The 18,208-nt window shown below is 39.9% G+C and overlaps 1 protein-coding gene across 1 annotated transcript in view; it reads right to left on the bottom strand.

Moving 5' to 3' along the window:
• Positions 1–18,208, bottom strand: part of nell2a (neural EGFL like 2a) — a 75,811-nt gene that overhangs the window by 56,992 nt on the left and 611 nt on the right. Inside the window, 8 exon segments of the mRNA XM_030732290.1 lie at positions 1,408–1,536; positions 1,925–2,007; positions 2,832–2,904; positions 5,338–5,434; positions 6,352–6,525; positions 7,854–8,004; positions 18,010–18,069; positions 18,072–18,137. Of these exon segments, the coding sequence (XP_030588150.1) occupies positions 1,408–1,536; positions 1,925–2,007; positions 2,832–2,904; positions 5,338–5,434; positions 6,352–6,525; positions 7,854–8,004; positions 18,010–18,069; positions 18,072–18,137 (833 nt within the window).

Here is an 18,208-nt window from a genome sequence, read left to right as displayed (position 1 = left end):
AATAAATTATTATCCATTTGTATAATTAGGGTAGGCTAAATGCATGTGAGACTGCCATTGAAATCAATTCATTTTAGACTGTAATTATGCCATTATAAATACATTATAAATCAAGAGGATGCACAGATGTTTGGATGCTTACTCATCCACAAATCCTATGTTGCATCTTTTAAATATTCACAGGATTCTGGCAAAGCTCAATGGTATGAACACTGTGTTGTGAATCTACTCCTAAACTGTAGACTTCTACAGTAATCTGTATATCTAATATATTTAAATACTATCTCCTTTTCTCTGGCTGTTACTGTAATTAACATAGTTTCCACGGATGAAAGCTCTGTGACAACAACATCTATGAACCTGATCCACATAATTGATAACATCTTAATGCATGACCTTTGAATTTTAAAGGTCACAGCTAATTGCCACACATAAGGTAAGAACATATCTCATTTAATTCCTTAATTGCAGCCCAGGAATGGCAAAACATCGTTCCTGACGAATGAAGCGATTTCATTGGATGAGTGGGTAGAACAAATCCCTGATGATAATTATCATCTGTCAAGTGCAATTAGGTGCGGTGCACTGAGAGATATGTGATTTCCTCTTTTTTGCATGTTGGGTAGTGGTGCGCAAAGGCATCTCATTGGCTGGTTGGAGCAGTTCAATAGCAGTGAATGCGTTTCATGTTCCAAAGCTGAGAAGACTGAAAGGGGGTGTAGTACCGATGTAGTACAAGCCCAAGATCTCCAGTCGCTTATAATTCTTCTTTTGGCAATTATTCACACTTCGTGCAGCACAAAGTAGACCCTTGAGAGAATAGAGTATTACTAAACAGTGTTGTTGATGTGTCTAATCCTGAGTACTGTGGAGGTTTTTAATACAGTATCTTTTCTTGGGTAACTAGGGCAACCCTTAATCAAATGCATGAAAATAATGATACTCAAATCTGTCAACAACGGGGGCCCCTGCACTTTGCCCCTCCACCCCACCCAAACCAGCACCCCCATCTTCACACACTTGATCAACAGGGTTTCATGAAAAAAAGGCAGCTTACAATAGGAGCAGAGAATGTATGTGTAAATGAAGACGCACACAGACGCACACAAACCGAGGCATGCACGCAACAGAATAAACACATGATTAAAAATGCATGTTGTCAGACGCAAACGCATATCCTATTCATACAAATGCACGCACATTCACACATATTTCTTTATGACCCACTCACATGCCTGCAAACATGTAATCACACACAGTAAGACAAGTACATAATTTCAGACTCAGTAAGTTCACATACACACAAATGCAAAACTGAATGCCCCCCCCCTCTTCCGTTTAATGGTCAAACATACACACAGTAACATGCATGCACACACAGTCAAGCACCCTTGTGAGAAGCCCCACCGTGCATGTGCAATTCCTGCAGCCATCTGTCCAGCCCTCATCCTCCCTGTAGACGACCCCCTTGACGCTGCAGGTTCTCTCACAATAGCAGCCATCCAGCCCATTCATCTTCTCCTCCGCCCTGGACAGCTGCTCACACCACCAACACCCCCCCACCCCCCCACCCAAAAGACACAAAGCAAGTAGAAGAGAAGATGTGAGTCAGCCTCGTTCTACGTCTATAGTCACATGAAAAAAAGAGCTTCAAAAGCAAACTAGCACCATCACAAAACTCATTCATGAGAAACTATTAACACCTCATACACTCTCAGTCTCTCCATCAGAAGAGAAAAGACTTCATTAATAGGCAAAGCCAAATGTTAATACGGCTCTGAATGCCTGTTGTAATGAATGTTAATAACAGAACCACACTGACAAGGGGATATTTTGTACTCATTTAATTCAAAGCAGCAATTACCGTTTCTCTTTTTTTGGATTAAATGTCAGATCAGCACACATAATACACACATTACATTACCTTGCTGGATGTTTTTGCAAGTATATCCTGTAGTTCCATGATTTTCTGCACAAGTCCATGGAAGTCATTGCAGGTTGGACATGCTGAGATACAAGGGGCAATATAAAGTAACTTAGATACATGTAATACTGTGGTCTTCCATTTTGATAATCTATGATAACTGTGAAGATAACTACAGCAGATAAAAACTATTTTGGAATTATTAAAAGTATATTCTCAGGTGTCCCCTCTATCAAAAGGCCTCATTAACTGTAAAATACAGACAGCAAACTTTTGGAGGCACAGGGACATATAATCCATGTGAAAATCATTTTAAAACCATGAGGTATGGGTGTGTGTTTTTCCCCTCTCAGCAGAAATAAACACTTTGTCTGCAACAAACTCTAACAATGAGATATGCTATAAGAGCCACCTGGAATATTAAAAAAAAAAAAGGGCTCCCAGCAAAAACACATCATCATAACACACAAAGAAAAGCATTTCACTACACAGTGATTAAATTGGAAAAAAAGCATAGCATCAAAACATCCCAAATCAAATAGTCTCACAGATTACAACTTAAAAGTCATGCTAAACTGATTTGTGAAATACGCCTGCTACAGCTTATCATATCTATCATATTTGCTCAGATAAAATCTTACGACTTTCACACTGATGTAAACAGCTGTTTTCTTTGTGCTGTCAAAACTGAATAAAACAGCACCATCATCAAAGTCACGGCAATAATGATGATAATAATAATCACAGAAGAAAAACCCAGAGAATCCCTCCTTCTGCTCACTGACTAATTGCAAAACATTTTACCACCCAACAGTTTCGCTTTATTAATAAATCAACCTAACCAAGACCCTAGCAAAATAAGTTTGAAGGCGATTCAGTCGTCTGTTTAGTAAGAGTCTGCACTCACTTCTGTTAAGGTCTGGACACTGTGAGATGTAACCCTGTGGCATCACCAGGATCTCCACGTCCTGCATCACTCCCTGCATACACAGACACAACAACTTTTTGATCATAGGGAATAACACCTCACGCAAAAAAAAGAAAGGAAATATAAGAAACATCAAGCAGGTGTAGTAAATAGATGAGGGCCCAGAGGCATGGGGGTGTGGGGTAGATTGATTGTCTAAGTAAGCTTGTAGTATATTTTCCATATGAGATAATTTGGGACTCGGGCATATGCATCCTCACAAAAACAAGTGGGTAGAATTATGTTTTTCACTCTGAATAATGACAGACAGGTTGTTGGGTGATTGCTGGATAATGTGTGTCACAGACTGTCGCGCTGATCAATCATATCTCATATCTGGGCACCTACAGGAGGTTAATTATGTGGCAAATTTAGTTGGTACATTGATTTTTTTTTCTCAATCTCCTCTGATAAGCATAAACAGGAGAGATTCAATCATTTCATAAGTCCAAATTGTCCTGCGTCCGAACCCCAAACACATACATACCCGTGTTCAGATACTCTGTTGCCATAGAAACCTGGTCCATTTGACTCCATGAGTGCATTTATTACCTTTACAGAAGCGGAACAGTGCAACTTAGGAGAAATTGTTTTTTTAAATTGTCTCGCCACTTCAATTTACCAGTCATAAATTTAAAATCCAGAGGAAATTATTTGCCGATTTTTCACGGTAACGTGCAGAAATGGGAGTAGATAGGAGCTGTGTCGATCAAATTTGTAATAAACCCATTTACTTACTGGCACTGTGCAAATTCTGCAAAATGCAACTGCTATGAACTCATCCGAGTTATTTTTTTGATTAATATACCAAATTACAGTTATTTGCTTGCATTCCTGAATAGATCATATTGTTTTAGTGTTTGAGTGTTACGGCTGATTCAGTTCTGACTTCTCAGAGAAGTCCTGTGTGCCAACACAAACGTGACTATAAAAACATGAATTCAGTTTGTTATTTGCCTAATAAATAATATAATTTGTAGTTTAGTAAATAAGTTTTCAACAGATTTCCAAAATATTTGTTTTCTCTGTTTTTATGACAGGTGGTCAACTGGAGCATTTAAATTCTTCAGATTTTGGTGGTTCGCTTAAACTTCGATCTACTATGTAACTTAGCAAACACAGAAGGGAGCTGTTATCTTTAAATTAGCCCTTTGATATTTTGGGCAGTAAAGTGAGGATTTATTTAAAGGGCAGAGGTGAAATATACATTATTAACACAGAGAAACACAATTTTAGTTTTTCTACTAAAACCATTTGCCAGATTTTGCTTTGCACAGTCAACAAAAAAAAAAAGGTTGGCTACAGATTCCTCAGTGTGGAGTGACACGATCCTGTCTGAACCAGAAATGTGAATTTGTACAGAAGAGGGACAGAGAGGTTGAAATATACAATTGCATTAATGTTCTGTAAAAATGTAGCTGTTACCAAGAAACCTGTCAGACCAACAAAAAAAAAAAAACCTGAAAAATTCTGACTTAAGTATAATTTGTTCTTATGTTTTAACAGTGGTCTCTTAGGATGCAGAAAACTGCTAGGGCTGTGATATTCTCATCTTCAGCTAGCACTCACATACAGACACTGACCATTTCTGTGCGTGTGTGTGCGCGTGTGCGTGCGTGCATGTGAACTAATGAAGTAGTGTGTTTTTCTTAAAAAAATAAATAAATAAAAAAGGAGACATGTCTTCCCAGCAACTAATAAAGGATTCGCAGAGTGGCGAAGAAAGATGCTGCTGTGTGACAAGATTAGTGGGTGACCTCCAGAGCTTCTTTCATCAACCAATTAACACAGAGGAAATTCAAATGCCAGGACACAGTGTATAAAGCATTAACAGGTACACAAATACACAACCATGTCCACGCCATCAAACACAGACCTAGTCACCAGTAGATTGATTTAAATAGTTAGAATTGCTAGTAGGCTGACATTTTGCCCCAACAAGTCGCCCCAGGTGGGAAATTTGGGAATGCAGTCCAGTCTAAAAGAGGTGATATAAGTCTCTCTGTCTGAAAAACAATACTATGGACTAAGCTTAATGAGCATAGTCCAGAGGCTATTTAATGATTTCTCCCAAATAAGCACTGTGGGGGTTGCTGAGATAATTGCACTGGGCTTAGCTGCAGACTAAGGCAAAGGGAACAAACAATGACAAAAAAATGTCAATTCCTAGGGTAGGCAGAACAGGCCTCAAATTAAAATGGTAAGCCTTGAGAAATGCATGCAATTAAATCCAACAGCTATAATAAATAAAAACAAACAAGTGAAACAAAGAGGGAGAGGATACAGTATAAACCAAGTCTGAGCATGGGGAGAAACGCTGATGCCGCAGCTGAGATGAATTACTTGTTTATGCTCTTCTGAATCATTTATGGCTTAGTAATGACAGATCAGGACAGGCATCAACATGCATATATTCTGAAAGGGAAGTTTTTATTGCAGCATTAACCTTGAAGAAGCCATGAGCAGCGTTTCTTTGTCCGAGCCAAAAGGAAGTATCCTCAGGTATGTCCATGTAGGGAGGCTCCACCACCCGCTCATAGATCCTGAAAAAAAGAAAAAACATACATAGGTCAGTGGCTAAACTTGCAAAAAATAGGGTTACCCTACCTGCTTGGTTAATGTGATAAAAAGATGTCCCCCCCCCCCTCACACTGCAGGTCCTGCCCTTTTAAATCCTTCTGTTAACTCTTTCCCTATGGAGGGTATAGATAGCTGCATGCTTTCTGCGATACACATGGTGTTGCCGTCTGTTCTTTTATTGTGCCAAGAAGGATCATCACACACAAACAGTAACTCCCAAGTCTCACTCAACAGCAGAGGCATGTAAAAACGCTGGTTTTCTCAAGGTGAGTTCAACCTGCACCGGGCTCACGAGACATATGGCCAATGTCATTATGTTTATGCCCGAGTCAGCAAGTGAACATAGTCCATACATAGCACAGCATGACATGGTCTAAAAAACACAAGCCATAGTTGAAAGCACTGTATTGTTACCCAATAGGTTTTGGTTTCACCACTGTCTTTCAGTGAGTTTCTGCTTTTGGAGAGATATATATACATTTTATTTTTCCATACAAAGATGCATACAAACTGTAATATTTTAACTATTGAGAAGAAACAGTATGAGAAAAATTATTTTCTCAAATTTAAAATCTTGATCTCTCAATGCCTGGACTCACTGCAATAATTTTAACATGACTTACACGTCAGTATCTAATGAGCTGATGGCCTACCATGACACAAAAAAATACTACTCCTAGCAGAAGTGAACTGACATAGAAAATAGATTTTATCTGACTTAACTATATTATGGCAGACTGTCAGTTCAGAAAATTAAGGTCCCTGTGAGGTTTGATGCCAGTCTGTCGCATGAGATTGCAAAGTTTAAAGTTAGTATAACAGCACATTTAAATCTGTGTTCCCCGTTTTGAAAGTGAAGAGCCTCACCCCAGGATCTTACCTGTTGCAGTCCACATGTAGTATGACGTGAGAGGCGCTGACGGCGACAGAGACCTTGTGCCACTGGTCGTCAGCCAGGCTGTAAGGGAACACCTCAGTGTGATCCTGCTGCCCTTTGGTGCGATAATGAAGACGCACTTCACTCCGTTGGCCACTGCTCTCAAGCTCCAGGAACCTGCAATATAAAAGTTCCAGCAACCTGACTCTAGTAAAAACCACACAGTGACAACTTTGCTGAGACATTCCCCGCATTGTCCAGTGTATTAAAGTCTCATTGCTCAAACAAAATCCTTATTTGTCACACAAAGAAATGCAAAAATGTTTGAACTCAGGGCTCCTCGTAGCACAGTGCAGAGAGATGAACACCTCATTCGTCCCCAAGTAGTACACAGATTTCTCAGCAAACACTATTTTGAATTTAATCACATCAGCAGCTAAACACAATGGTGCTGTATTGCTGTCAAGTGCAACATCAACAATGCACAGCAGTGGCCCACACGTAGTGATTCAACTCTTTACATTGGAGCATTAGTATTCTAGGAGAATCCTCTTCTCCACACCACTGAGATTCACCCAGCATAGTGACACTAATGGAAAGAGCTGCCGATACACACTCATCACCTCTGCCTTTAAAGACAGACTTATTTGAACAAGAGTCATTTTCTGGAAACATTATTCAACAGAAAAATAGGCAGTGTAGCAATGGAATTGATTTATCTGCAAACCACATCTAATAGATTTACTCTCCCCTAGCCATGCATGCACATTCATCTTGACTCCATAAATGCACTAGCTAACACTTCAGATGCTGAATTATTTCTGCCATGTTTTAAATGAAACCATGCAGTGCTGCTTTGTTGCATATGAATGGCTGGGAAAGCTAATCATCAGTGGGGAAAGTCATTAACATCCCTGTGAGCTCTCTTCTCAGGACTGACTTTAATGTACAAACTGTTCAATCAACGCATTATGTGGAATTTAGATTGCTGTTCTGATCATCCAACGGCTCAGCTACCACAAACTAATGGAAAACATTAGCATGCTAACTGCAGATAGTGTCTCATCAGTTTTCGATTCACAATTACAGACTCGATGCTTGCATCGTTGATGGACTGTGAATAATACGCTGGCATACAGGGTGATTTTCTTTGTTTATCTGACTAGTGTGTAAAACATCTAAATGTTTATCAAATACAAATATCCAGTCTGCTAATCTGACAGAACAGAGAGTTACTAAATTTAGAGTACAACTGTAATCATGGGGCAGGGAGGTTTATTCTGAAGGGCTTCACTGTACTAAATGAGCTATACTTCAGTTGCCTAGTGATACATATGTATCACTGAACTTTCTTAAAATTTATTTTTACATAATGTACACAATATTGCATACACTTACATACATATATCTGCAAGTATATCCAAAATGAGATGGGCTAATCCTTCATTTATCTGTGTGTGGCAAAACTGATTTTAAAGATGTGATGAAACGAGAATTAATCCTACCTGTGCTCAGAATGATGGATGGAGAGGATGACCCCAGAGTTGAGGTGATCCTGTTTGAGGGTCACCAGCACAGTAAACTCATTCTTGCCTCTTAGCTTCTGGACCATTTGCTCTGAGACCTCCGCAGGAGCTTTCACTTCCCTGGAGGAGCCTGGAATAAACACAGGGATTAGAAGAAATTATTCACACAATTAATAGCCACTTCCTTGGAAAGACTGTCTTTTTATCTAACCAAAACATCACCGCTGAGGAAATAAACTCCAGAGCTAACAATGCGTCTTCATTACCTACGCTTCTTCAATTACTTTTAGGATATATGGATGACAGGAGGATTCAAATTAAGAAGCTGAGGTCCTGGTTGCAGCTGTGAATTGTCACAACACTTCTAAAAGCCATGCTTAAACACAGTCAGATTTGTTGACTTTGTGGCAGACTTTCTGCAGATACCCCACATCCAAAAAAAGGATCTTTCCTTCTAATTTAAAATGCTATACAAATGATATACAAGATTAACAATTTAATTACGTGATGAGGAAAATATGCTCTAGTGAAACTACTGTATTGTGGAAAAGTAGAAAATGTTCTGCTGGGATTTCATAAATATTAATAAGTAGTCGCATAATACAAGCCTGACAAATTACAATTCATGAAATAAAAATCAACACTAAACACTAAAAACATACTTAGTGGCACAAACTCAGCTTGTTTTTTAAAGTGATGGCCAAATGCTAAGAAAAAAAAAGAAAAAAATCTGTAAAAGTACCAAGCTTAAAAGCTTTATTAAACTGCAAGTCAAATACTTTTTTTCCCAATAAAACTTTAACATTCATTTTATTTATTTGGAAAACTGCTTGACTGCTCTATTTGGTCTAAAGCTTTTTTGGATGTAGTTTGATGTAAACTCAAGACTTCTTAAAACAAAGCCCAGGCCAGCCACTATACCCTGATCAGGCATAACATTATGACCACCTGTCTAATATTGAGTTGGGCCCCCTTTTGCTGCCAAAACAGCCCTGATCCATTGAGGCATGGACTCCACTAGGCCCCTGAAGGTGTGCTGTGGCATCTGCACCGAGATGTTAGCAATGTTTAACCATGTTTAAAATGGGGGATTATCTGTGTTATGAAACCTCATGCTCATTGGCTACTGTCTATGGTCCCATCTCATTCTGTCAATAGGTAGTCACCACTTCTAGTCAAAGGAACCCCACAAGCCCTGTCATTTTGGAGATGCTCTGACCTCGTCATCGACCATAATGATTTGGCCCTTGTAGCTCTGGCCTTTTCACCTGTCTACAATTCCATCACCAAACACTAAGGTTGTACCAATGGATGATGATGGTCAGAGTGAGTCAACACAGCTTGACAATCAAGCTTGTTTTTCTGTGTGCATGTGCTCACGCACGAGTTCACGTTCCCACCTCTGCTCTCGTTGAAATTAATGTTGAACCACTGTCATCTCAAAACAAGAGATAACAGAAGAAGGGTATTTCTGTCTGTTGTTTTAAATGAGAGCTTAAGGTAGCTGTGTGTTTGCAGCGACGATAGTTTTTCTCCTGTCTTTAACCTTTTTATGTCACCAGGTGTGTGAGCTGTTGGTGAAAGACCCCGCTGTGTGTGAGGTGAGCATAGCACAGAGTGGAAAGAGATAGGAGAGCGACTTTATACATAAAACAAACCGATCAAGTTAGCAGAGCTATGATAAAAAGAACTATAATCCTAAAACGTTTAAGTGTAAATCATTCATTGCTGTATGTGAACAGCTTTCTCCAGTTGGTCTCTTTATGCTGGAAATGGGACATAACCTCTATGGTGTCTCTTTGTCTCTCTGACCCGCAGCTATAGTCCCATTGTGCTCTTTATGTTTGGACCACATAATAAGCATATGCAAACCCTACCTACCATTAAGCTGAGGACTAGAGGAAAATGAGCTAAAGTGTAAAGCTGGTGCTGGTGTGGATGGGAGGGCATTTCCTGTGCGTAGTTACCTGGCAAGCTCCTGTTCCACGAGCATGCCCCCTTCCAATACTACACAAACCTTCTAACTCTACACAGACGTCTATGCTACTTTAATGGAAGCATCAATAAAAGATGATGTTTCTCAGAAGCAATCACATCAAAGACCTCACTTCCAACTATGGGATGCATGCAAGATGCCCTAGCACACTTAAGCGCTCCAGGAAGCTACCATGGTGGCTTTTCCTCTGTGTGTTAGCATTACTTCCAGCTGGTGGGAGTAGCCAGTTAACACAATGCAATATGAAACTGCAAGCAATGCTATGATGAAGACCGAATACACATACTCATCACTCATCACACATAAGACACAATGCCAGCATGCTTTAAAAAAAAAGGCCTATTTTGATTCAGTTGGGGTACTTTCAGTGTACACTTATGGTACAAGCATTAGATTTTTCCTGATGCAGGCTTTTAAGCCCATTAGGCCCATATTTTGAGTCATTTCTCTTTAAACAAAGACGTACACTAGATTTGTCTCTCACCAAAAGGAAATGCACAGAGCAGAGATTCATGCATTTTGCATCACCAGTGGAGCATCATCCCAGTGACATTGGCTGAGGTGGGACAGATGGTCCAATGACTGCAACAGGGGTTCTGCTGAGCAATAATCTGCTGCAGTCAACAGATCCTACTTAGTAACCAATTCCAAATGGCACTGCTGTCAATAATCTCATAGATTATATATTATATATATATATATATATATATATATATATATATATATATATATATATATATATATATATATATATATATATACATGTAATTAAACTGTAATTAAATCTATAATCAGGTTATATTATATATATATATATATATATATATATATATATATATACATATACATGTAATTAAACTGTAATTAAATCTATAATCAGGTTTAACTTTTTTTTTCCACAAAAATGACCTTTACAGTTAGTCATTTTCTGCTATTTAGGAAAGAAACAACCACAAGCTACAAAGAATTTACACTGTCTTTTGATATTATGCACTGGTCAGTCTAATGCTGTGCCATAGGTTGAACAGAAAGTAAAAATGACATCTCAATCATGAGCAAAATAAGCACAGTGGGAGCAGGTGTCAGGGCGGGGCCCATACTGAGAGAGGGTTGATGAGGCAGGGGGATGGTAAGGATTGAGGAACCTTTACTACTGGTCTGCTCTACAGCTTGAAAGCTATGAGGTTTTGGCTATATGTGGACACCTCCCATCACCCATCTTTTAATTTTAAGGGAAGCAACATCTTTAAATGGGTCTTTAAGGACTTGTTGAGTGGAGGCATTTTTTTCATTTCAGTGGTAAAATGTGTCTGTATATTTACAATATGAATTCAGCCAAGCAAAGATTAAGTTAGCACATGTATTAGTAGCATCTCTGAATTCCTACGAACATACATGAAAGATGAGTAGATGAGTTTGTGCTGTGATGAGTAGGCCAACTTTTCCTTGTGCCAAATCAATAAGGCCCAGCTGAGGGGGGGCCTTTGGTCGATTATATATTGGCAAGTGCCTGGACGGGGCAGCCACCTGCTCCTAATGACCACTCTGATGTGAGTTAGCGACACAAAATAGCTTGAAAATGATGACACAGTGCATAAAATTCTAATCAGCACATTTTCAGTGCAATAACACAGCTTTTGTCATCTGTTGTAGTTGTTTACAGGCTATAAGGAGCAGCTGATAGTGAAGAAACAGCTTTTGAGACATACAGAGTTTTATCAGCTGACTAAAGATCTCCAAAAGCCTCGGGCTCAATAGCATCCCTCGGAAGCAGAGCTTAGGGCTACAGCCTAATCTTATCTCCTGGGTACATTCTGCTTTATTAGTTATACTCAGGCCACGATTTCCATCCCTCAGCTTCACATCTAATCTTTAACTGTCTAACGGTCTTATTTTGTCTGACCCATTGCACACAAACCAAGTACACCCATTCACCTCCACCCACACCCACATACACACTCTATTCTCATAGAAAAATACTGGCAGCACTGCACCAATCATTGGCTAACACATTAAGCATTTAGAACAGGTGCCCCCACAGCACAGCGTGAGAGTCCAGATACGGCCAGCTTAGCCACAATCCTTTTCTCACACATTGCTTTCACGTCTACCTGTGCTTACAGAATGGGAGTTTTTCTAGCAAACATAGGCTGAGTTTCTTTCTTTCTTCCCACCACGCAGATGTTAGTGGTTTCTAAATTTCTTAGAGTGAAATTATTAATAAAAGCAGTATCACTGATATTAGATAAGAAGATTATAGTCACATTTGTATGCGAATAATGAAGACTTTCATTCTCTGGTCTCTAGTGGATTGCCAGAACAAAATAACACCTCCTACATCTTTGCAACAACTCTTCAACAACATTTTGCAAATAAGCATTCTCTCTATCAGTTAAGAGTGAGTGAGACACGAGATGCAGTAAACGCATAAAGCCAAGAGGGGTCCGAAAAACACACTCATACAATCAGAGAAGAAAAGAACACAACGCTGCCATAAACCATGTAAAACTGTCATATTTTCATACTGAATGATGTTTTGTATTTCTTAAAAATGACATATTTACACAGAGATTTTATCTGCTGGCCTAAGCGTAGAGGGATGTGTGTGGGAGGGATAGGCAGGAGAATATCTCTCTACAAGGATTAGAAAAATGATCAACTCTCCACCAGAAGCAAACTCAAAACCCTTCATTACTGTCAATATACACGCACTTGCGTCTATGAACGCACGCACGTGGACGGACAGGTGTAGACAGCAACACATACACAGACACTATAACACCAACATTTTGCCTAGACTACACAACTCTAAACAAATATTGAGTCAACAGAGAGAGAGAGAAACGGATGCAGAGGTGTGCAGTAAGGTACCTCAAAGATTAATGCTTACACATATTACATGCATACACAGAGACCAGCCCCCTAAAAGTTGTCCATTACAGCTACCGAATATTCCACCGCACTCAGGCAATCTGCATTCGGCGGACCATCTCCCCCTGCTGTGTCTCCACTCTCCTGGAACAAATACTAAACTGAGCCAAGGGCACCTCCAGGACTGGCTTGGCCAGCAATTTTTTCCCAATTCTCAGATCGCCTCCTCAGTGACCGCCTGTCTGACATTCACACATACACAGAGCTAATGACAGCCTTCCACCACCCAACTGTATAACTGCCCTGAGGGGATAGAAATGTCTCTCCCCTCCATGGTCACCGGTGCTTTTGTGTGGAACAGAGGATCAGGTTTGCCTCAGAAGGCAGCAAGCAAAAATGAGTGACCACAGGGAGTTGTGGATAATGTCAGTCATCAGGAAAGATTGGGCAACTTTCTTGGAAATGCAACAGAATACACAAAAAACCACTGTATATCAAAGGAAGTGGGATCATTTCATATTTATATAAAAAGCAGATGAACTGGACAAAACAAGCCCATCTGACCTCAGGTAAATTATGCCAGCTTCATCTTCACTGAGCATTTTGTTTGGTTAGTTTGTAACATTAACATCTAACATTAATGTTAATGTCTCGTGTCTAACGTTAACCTCAAAGTCTTAAAAATGTCTTTTTTTTCTGAAACCTGCTGGCAAAAATGTCCACACTGTACAATTTTTCAAAATGTTTTCTGAAAATGGAAAATTCTTGAAAGAATGAGCTTCTGCACACATTATGGTCTCCTAGTTAGGCTTGTATTTATGTTAACTCAATACGGTTGTGGCTTTATGTACATTGTAAGGCTGGGATTATACTATCACTTTAGAGTTCATTAGGCAGCACCCTTGAAGTATAGCATCTGCACTGACAATCCTACCAGGTCACAACAAAGTGGAGGGTACACCTGCACAGAACTTCACGCACATCCTCTAAAGATGAAATCAGTTGGACGCTTACAGGACATATGCAATATACAACAAACCTGTGTTACACATCACTGTAATCCAGTCCATATTGCCACAAAGAGATCCCTTCTGCAAGCTGTTATAATAAAAGTGATGAGGATAAATCGCTAATCTTTGTTCCACACAAAAATTCAGAGCTTCAGCTGAATGTGAGGCTACTGCAGTGTGAGATAGTCAGCTACTGAGTTTCCAGACTCAGTCTTTTTAATAACAAATTTTCACTTTCTTTTCCCATCCTTGTACTTTGGCTCAGCAAGTAAAAACTCTGTGAAACTCACAAAGAGAGAATTCCATAATAAGAACTGTTTAACTTCAGGAAAACCCAACTGATTTGTTTGAAGCTGTAAAGCTTCATGTTAGCGTCAGATTAACTATGGAGAGGAATGTGTATTCTGTTCCTCCACTGCTTTGGGTATGGATTTCTTTGCAGTCGGTGTTACCAAAAGTAACCGAATTTAATTTACATATGTGTATGTCAGTGAAGTTTTAGCTATTCAGCATTGTGAAGAAAAAAAAAAAAGGCTGACGAGCTTTACCCCAAGGTTTCTCAAGGGTTATGGTTATGATTTTGTTTGGATTAATATTTTAAGATATAAACTTAGACTGTTGATTTAAACCTCTTTAGCTAAACTCTTGAACTATTTTTGTTAATATGAAAGTTAAATGCTTCAGTCTCAGTCGATGTGAATGCAGCTGTCATGTGCAGAGTGACAAATTTTATGAGGAAATTTGAGTGACATCAGCCATGTTGTTACCTTAGAACAGGTTTGTGGAATATTCATTTGAACTGAAAAACTTTGCAAAAGGCTTCTGCAAGCACAAAGAGTCTAGCAATAATGCTACCAATAAGGTTTTTTTTTAATGATCTTTCTCCATATTAAGGACTAAAAACCTCAAATGTCTGTCTCGCAGCTCATTCTGTTTCGTAGAATACCAAATTAGTTGTGTTGTTTCTTAAGATTATTTTAAGGCCTACTGTGGAGCTAAATTGGTATGCTAGTTTTAGCCCATTAGCAAATTTTTCTATTTAAATATTTATGGGGGATGAGCAGAAAAAAAATGGATGGATGGATTAAATAGTATTTTTCGTCTCTATTTTAGGCGTTTTTTTATTATTTAATCTATTTGCATCATGAAACTGAAATAAAAGAAGAGAAGCAGCAAATGTAGCACTTGCTGTGGTAAAAAAAAAAAAGTGCACAGAAGTTTTGCACGATGTGATACACTAACCACTTTTGTCAGTGTTAATTACATTATTATTTCCTGAAACTGCTTTCCCATGTCACTTTGTCCTTCCTTAAAGTGTGAGGTTTGCCACAGAGCAGCACCCAGTGAACCTGCTCAATACAATTCAGCAGAGTGCAGCTTTCCTGTGCAGAAAGACTTAATTGCCCTCTGAACCTTTACATTTTTCTATAGCACTCCTCTGTATCATAGTTACTTGCAGCTGCTAAGTGTAGTCTCTGCACTGGAAGCACATCTGTGATATACAGAAAAATGCCAGACAACAAGCCGACATTTACACAATGTGCGCTAGTCTGTCTTCCTCCCTCCTTCATACACATGTACAAGAAAGCAGACACATACACCAACACAGTGCGGCTGTATTATAATGAGTTCCATCCTTTTACACTTTAGTAGCACAGCAGTCGGGGGCATCATCACCACAACATACAAGGAAACACCTCGCTGGCAATGCTCAAACAGTCTGAGCAGTAACATGCTTCTGAGACAGGCAGGATTCATATAAACACACACAGACAATTACAAGGGAGTCTTACGCTGCAGCTGAAACAATGCTTCTAGCAACTGTGTTGTTTGCACTTTGAATGAGTTTGGTCCATACACTTGTACCCAGAGAGGGTGTGGTCCCTGTGCTTGTATATACAGATAGATATCTGGATGTCTAGATATTAAAAAGTGTGGGGGAAGTGCTAATGATGTGATGATTTTGTAGCGAGCTTGATTATCATTTGGGCATCAGGACATAAGAGGAGCATAGCCTGGGGGGGGGGGGCTTTTCTCTGTCTTTATTATGCCCATCCCTGAGGTCCACCTCTCCTAATGTCATGCAATGTAGCTCTGACAGCTACCTTCAAAAGCACCAGCAGGGGTTCGCTAAACAGAAATCCCCCCCCCCTCACTGCTCATTCTTTTTCTATTTTAATTTTCAAAGCAAACATATTTGGCAGACAGAGATGCATAGAAATAACAAACAACAATGTGCATAAAACAGCCGCTTATCTACATATGGACATAAGCATATTTCTATACTGTGAATTACACTCTTTCACTTCTCTTAGCTTTCAGCAGATATACCCCTCCTCCTGCTTCCATCCAGCATCCAGAGATAACACCCTTCCCTTTGGGCAGGCAGGCAAGCAGTGCAGGGGACAGCCATGGATATGTTCTGCCTGCTATCTAATGAGCGTCGGAATGTCACTGTGGGCCTGTCTGCTGGTCCCAGCTAGCCAAGCCTCCATACATGTGGAATCAGCACAGTCTATCAAACAGCTGGCAGACAGCTCTACTCTGCATTTCACTCTCTCTCTTTCCCATCCCAGCTTGTTTCTCTCTAGCTCCCTCATTCATTTATGCTTTTACAGAATGTGCCTCTCCCTTTATGTTTCTGATTGCAAACAAGCAGAAGCCTAGGTCTGTTTTGCCGGTGCAGCTCTGCCCGCCTCCCCCTCACCCAACATCATCGACTTAACACAGACATCCCAAATGAAGGATGGAGGCGAGCTACCATAAATAAAACACTGCTGTCTCCGCCTGGATAACTGTATGTACTTAGCAAAGGTATTGCAGGAAATAAGATCGCATGATGACAAAGCAGTACCAGTCACAGAATAGTTGCTTTTTTTTCTGTTTTTTTTTTTTTTTTTTTTTTTTTTTTTTTTTTTTTTGTGTATGTGTGTGTATGGAGAAAAAATCTGTGGGAGCTTCTTTCACTAACTGTCTTTGTTTCTCTCCCCCCTAACTCTTTCTTGAAGTCTCTCTCATTCCCCTTTGCTACCTGCCTGGGTAGAGCACTTCTGAGTGTTGTCTACATAGAGGACATCAAATGGCCTGCCTTCACAAAGATGCTGGAGTTTGCTGCTCCACGCAGAAGTGCTGCTGTCTCAGCGGCTGTGCAGGGAGATTAGAAGATATCAGCAAGAAGGGAGGGAAGAAGAGAAATGCCGGCAAATGATTGTGGTGTTTCTCTGTCCCAAAACAACACCGTCACTTTGGTACATTACGTGATCCGTGATGAGATCCTCCTCGTGGATATGTGCATGTTGCCATATCCTTTGTTTTGCCACTGATCTGGGAGCAAAAAGCAATTTCCTCTTTTGCTACTTTTAGCTGGGTTATGATAGACATCTCCATCCCGGTGATGGGGCTGTTAACAGTCTCATTTGGATTGTAATGAGTGTCTGACATCAAATAACAAAGACGTAACACTGGCAGAAAAAAAAAGAAGGCAAAAAGAATATAAAAGTCAAGCACGACCCCGTCTTTGACAACTCTATTTTACACACTACCATTTACTAAATGGCATAAAAGCCTACACAGTGCCTTGCAGCTGACAACATGATCACGCTGCTGCCCATTCATATTTTAGCGATGCAAACTGTTCGAACTTACACACTCCAGGAGATCACCAATGGGTAAATTCTTGCAGGGGGTTCGGTCCCCCTCCAGACTCACATCCCATATCGCTGTGACTGCGGGATTTTGTCCCAGCCTAATCTGATTAAGCTCACTCATTCTATGATTCTTTGCGTGATCCTCCCATCTCTCCCCCTCTGTCTGCCCTCATCACAGCACTTTTTCATGAAAACCGAACATGCCTATTGTTCAGGCAGGTGGCAGTCTGAGGGCCCCCGAGCTCATTCCAAATAGAGAGGAAAACTGAAAATGTACTGCATGTTGCAGCTCAGAGTCTCTTACACAGGCACCCTGTAAACAGTAAGATTCATATAAAGGAATCTAGCGCACAGTATTATCACATGATCTAACATTTTCTGAAAAAATGTCTTCTTCAGACATCTACAGGCATCTCAGTGGAGGAGCTGATCTGAGGATTACTGGGGTGCATCATGTTACCCTTGGTGAGTTGTGTAAACAAAAGATAAAAAGGAAATAAATTAAATCAAATAAATAGCTCTCATAAAAACATTCTTTTTTACATGCACACCACTTCATCTGGATACATTTAACTTCAGACAAAAAATACAATGAATGTGTGTTGTGGTACCTTGGAAGTGGAAAGCTCTAGACTCGCTGTGGAAACCCTGGACCTGAGTAACTCCATCAAGCCTTCTCCAAGCGTTAGTTCATCAAATACGCTGATGCGCAGGGCAGGGTCAACCCCAAAACCTACAACTAATTTACAAACACAACACATTTTTATCATTATTATTCAAAGGAAAGGACTCTTGTGATGCTACAAAAAA

Source organism: Archocentrus centrarchus, chromosome 6 (genome assembly GCF_007364275.1).
Source record: "Archocentrus centrarchus isolate MPI-CPG fArcCen1 chromosome 6, fArcCen1, whole genome shotgun sequence".
Lineage (NCBI taxonomy): Eukaryota > Metazoa > Chordata > Actinopteri > Cichliformes > Cichlidae > Archocentrus > Archocentrus centrarchus.
This window is presented reverse-complemented; position numbering and strand designations above follow the sequence as displayed.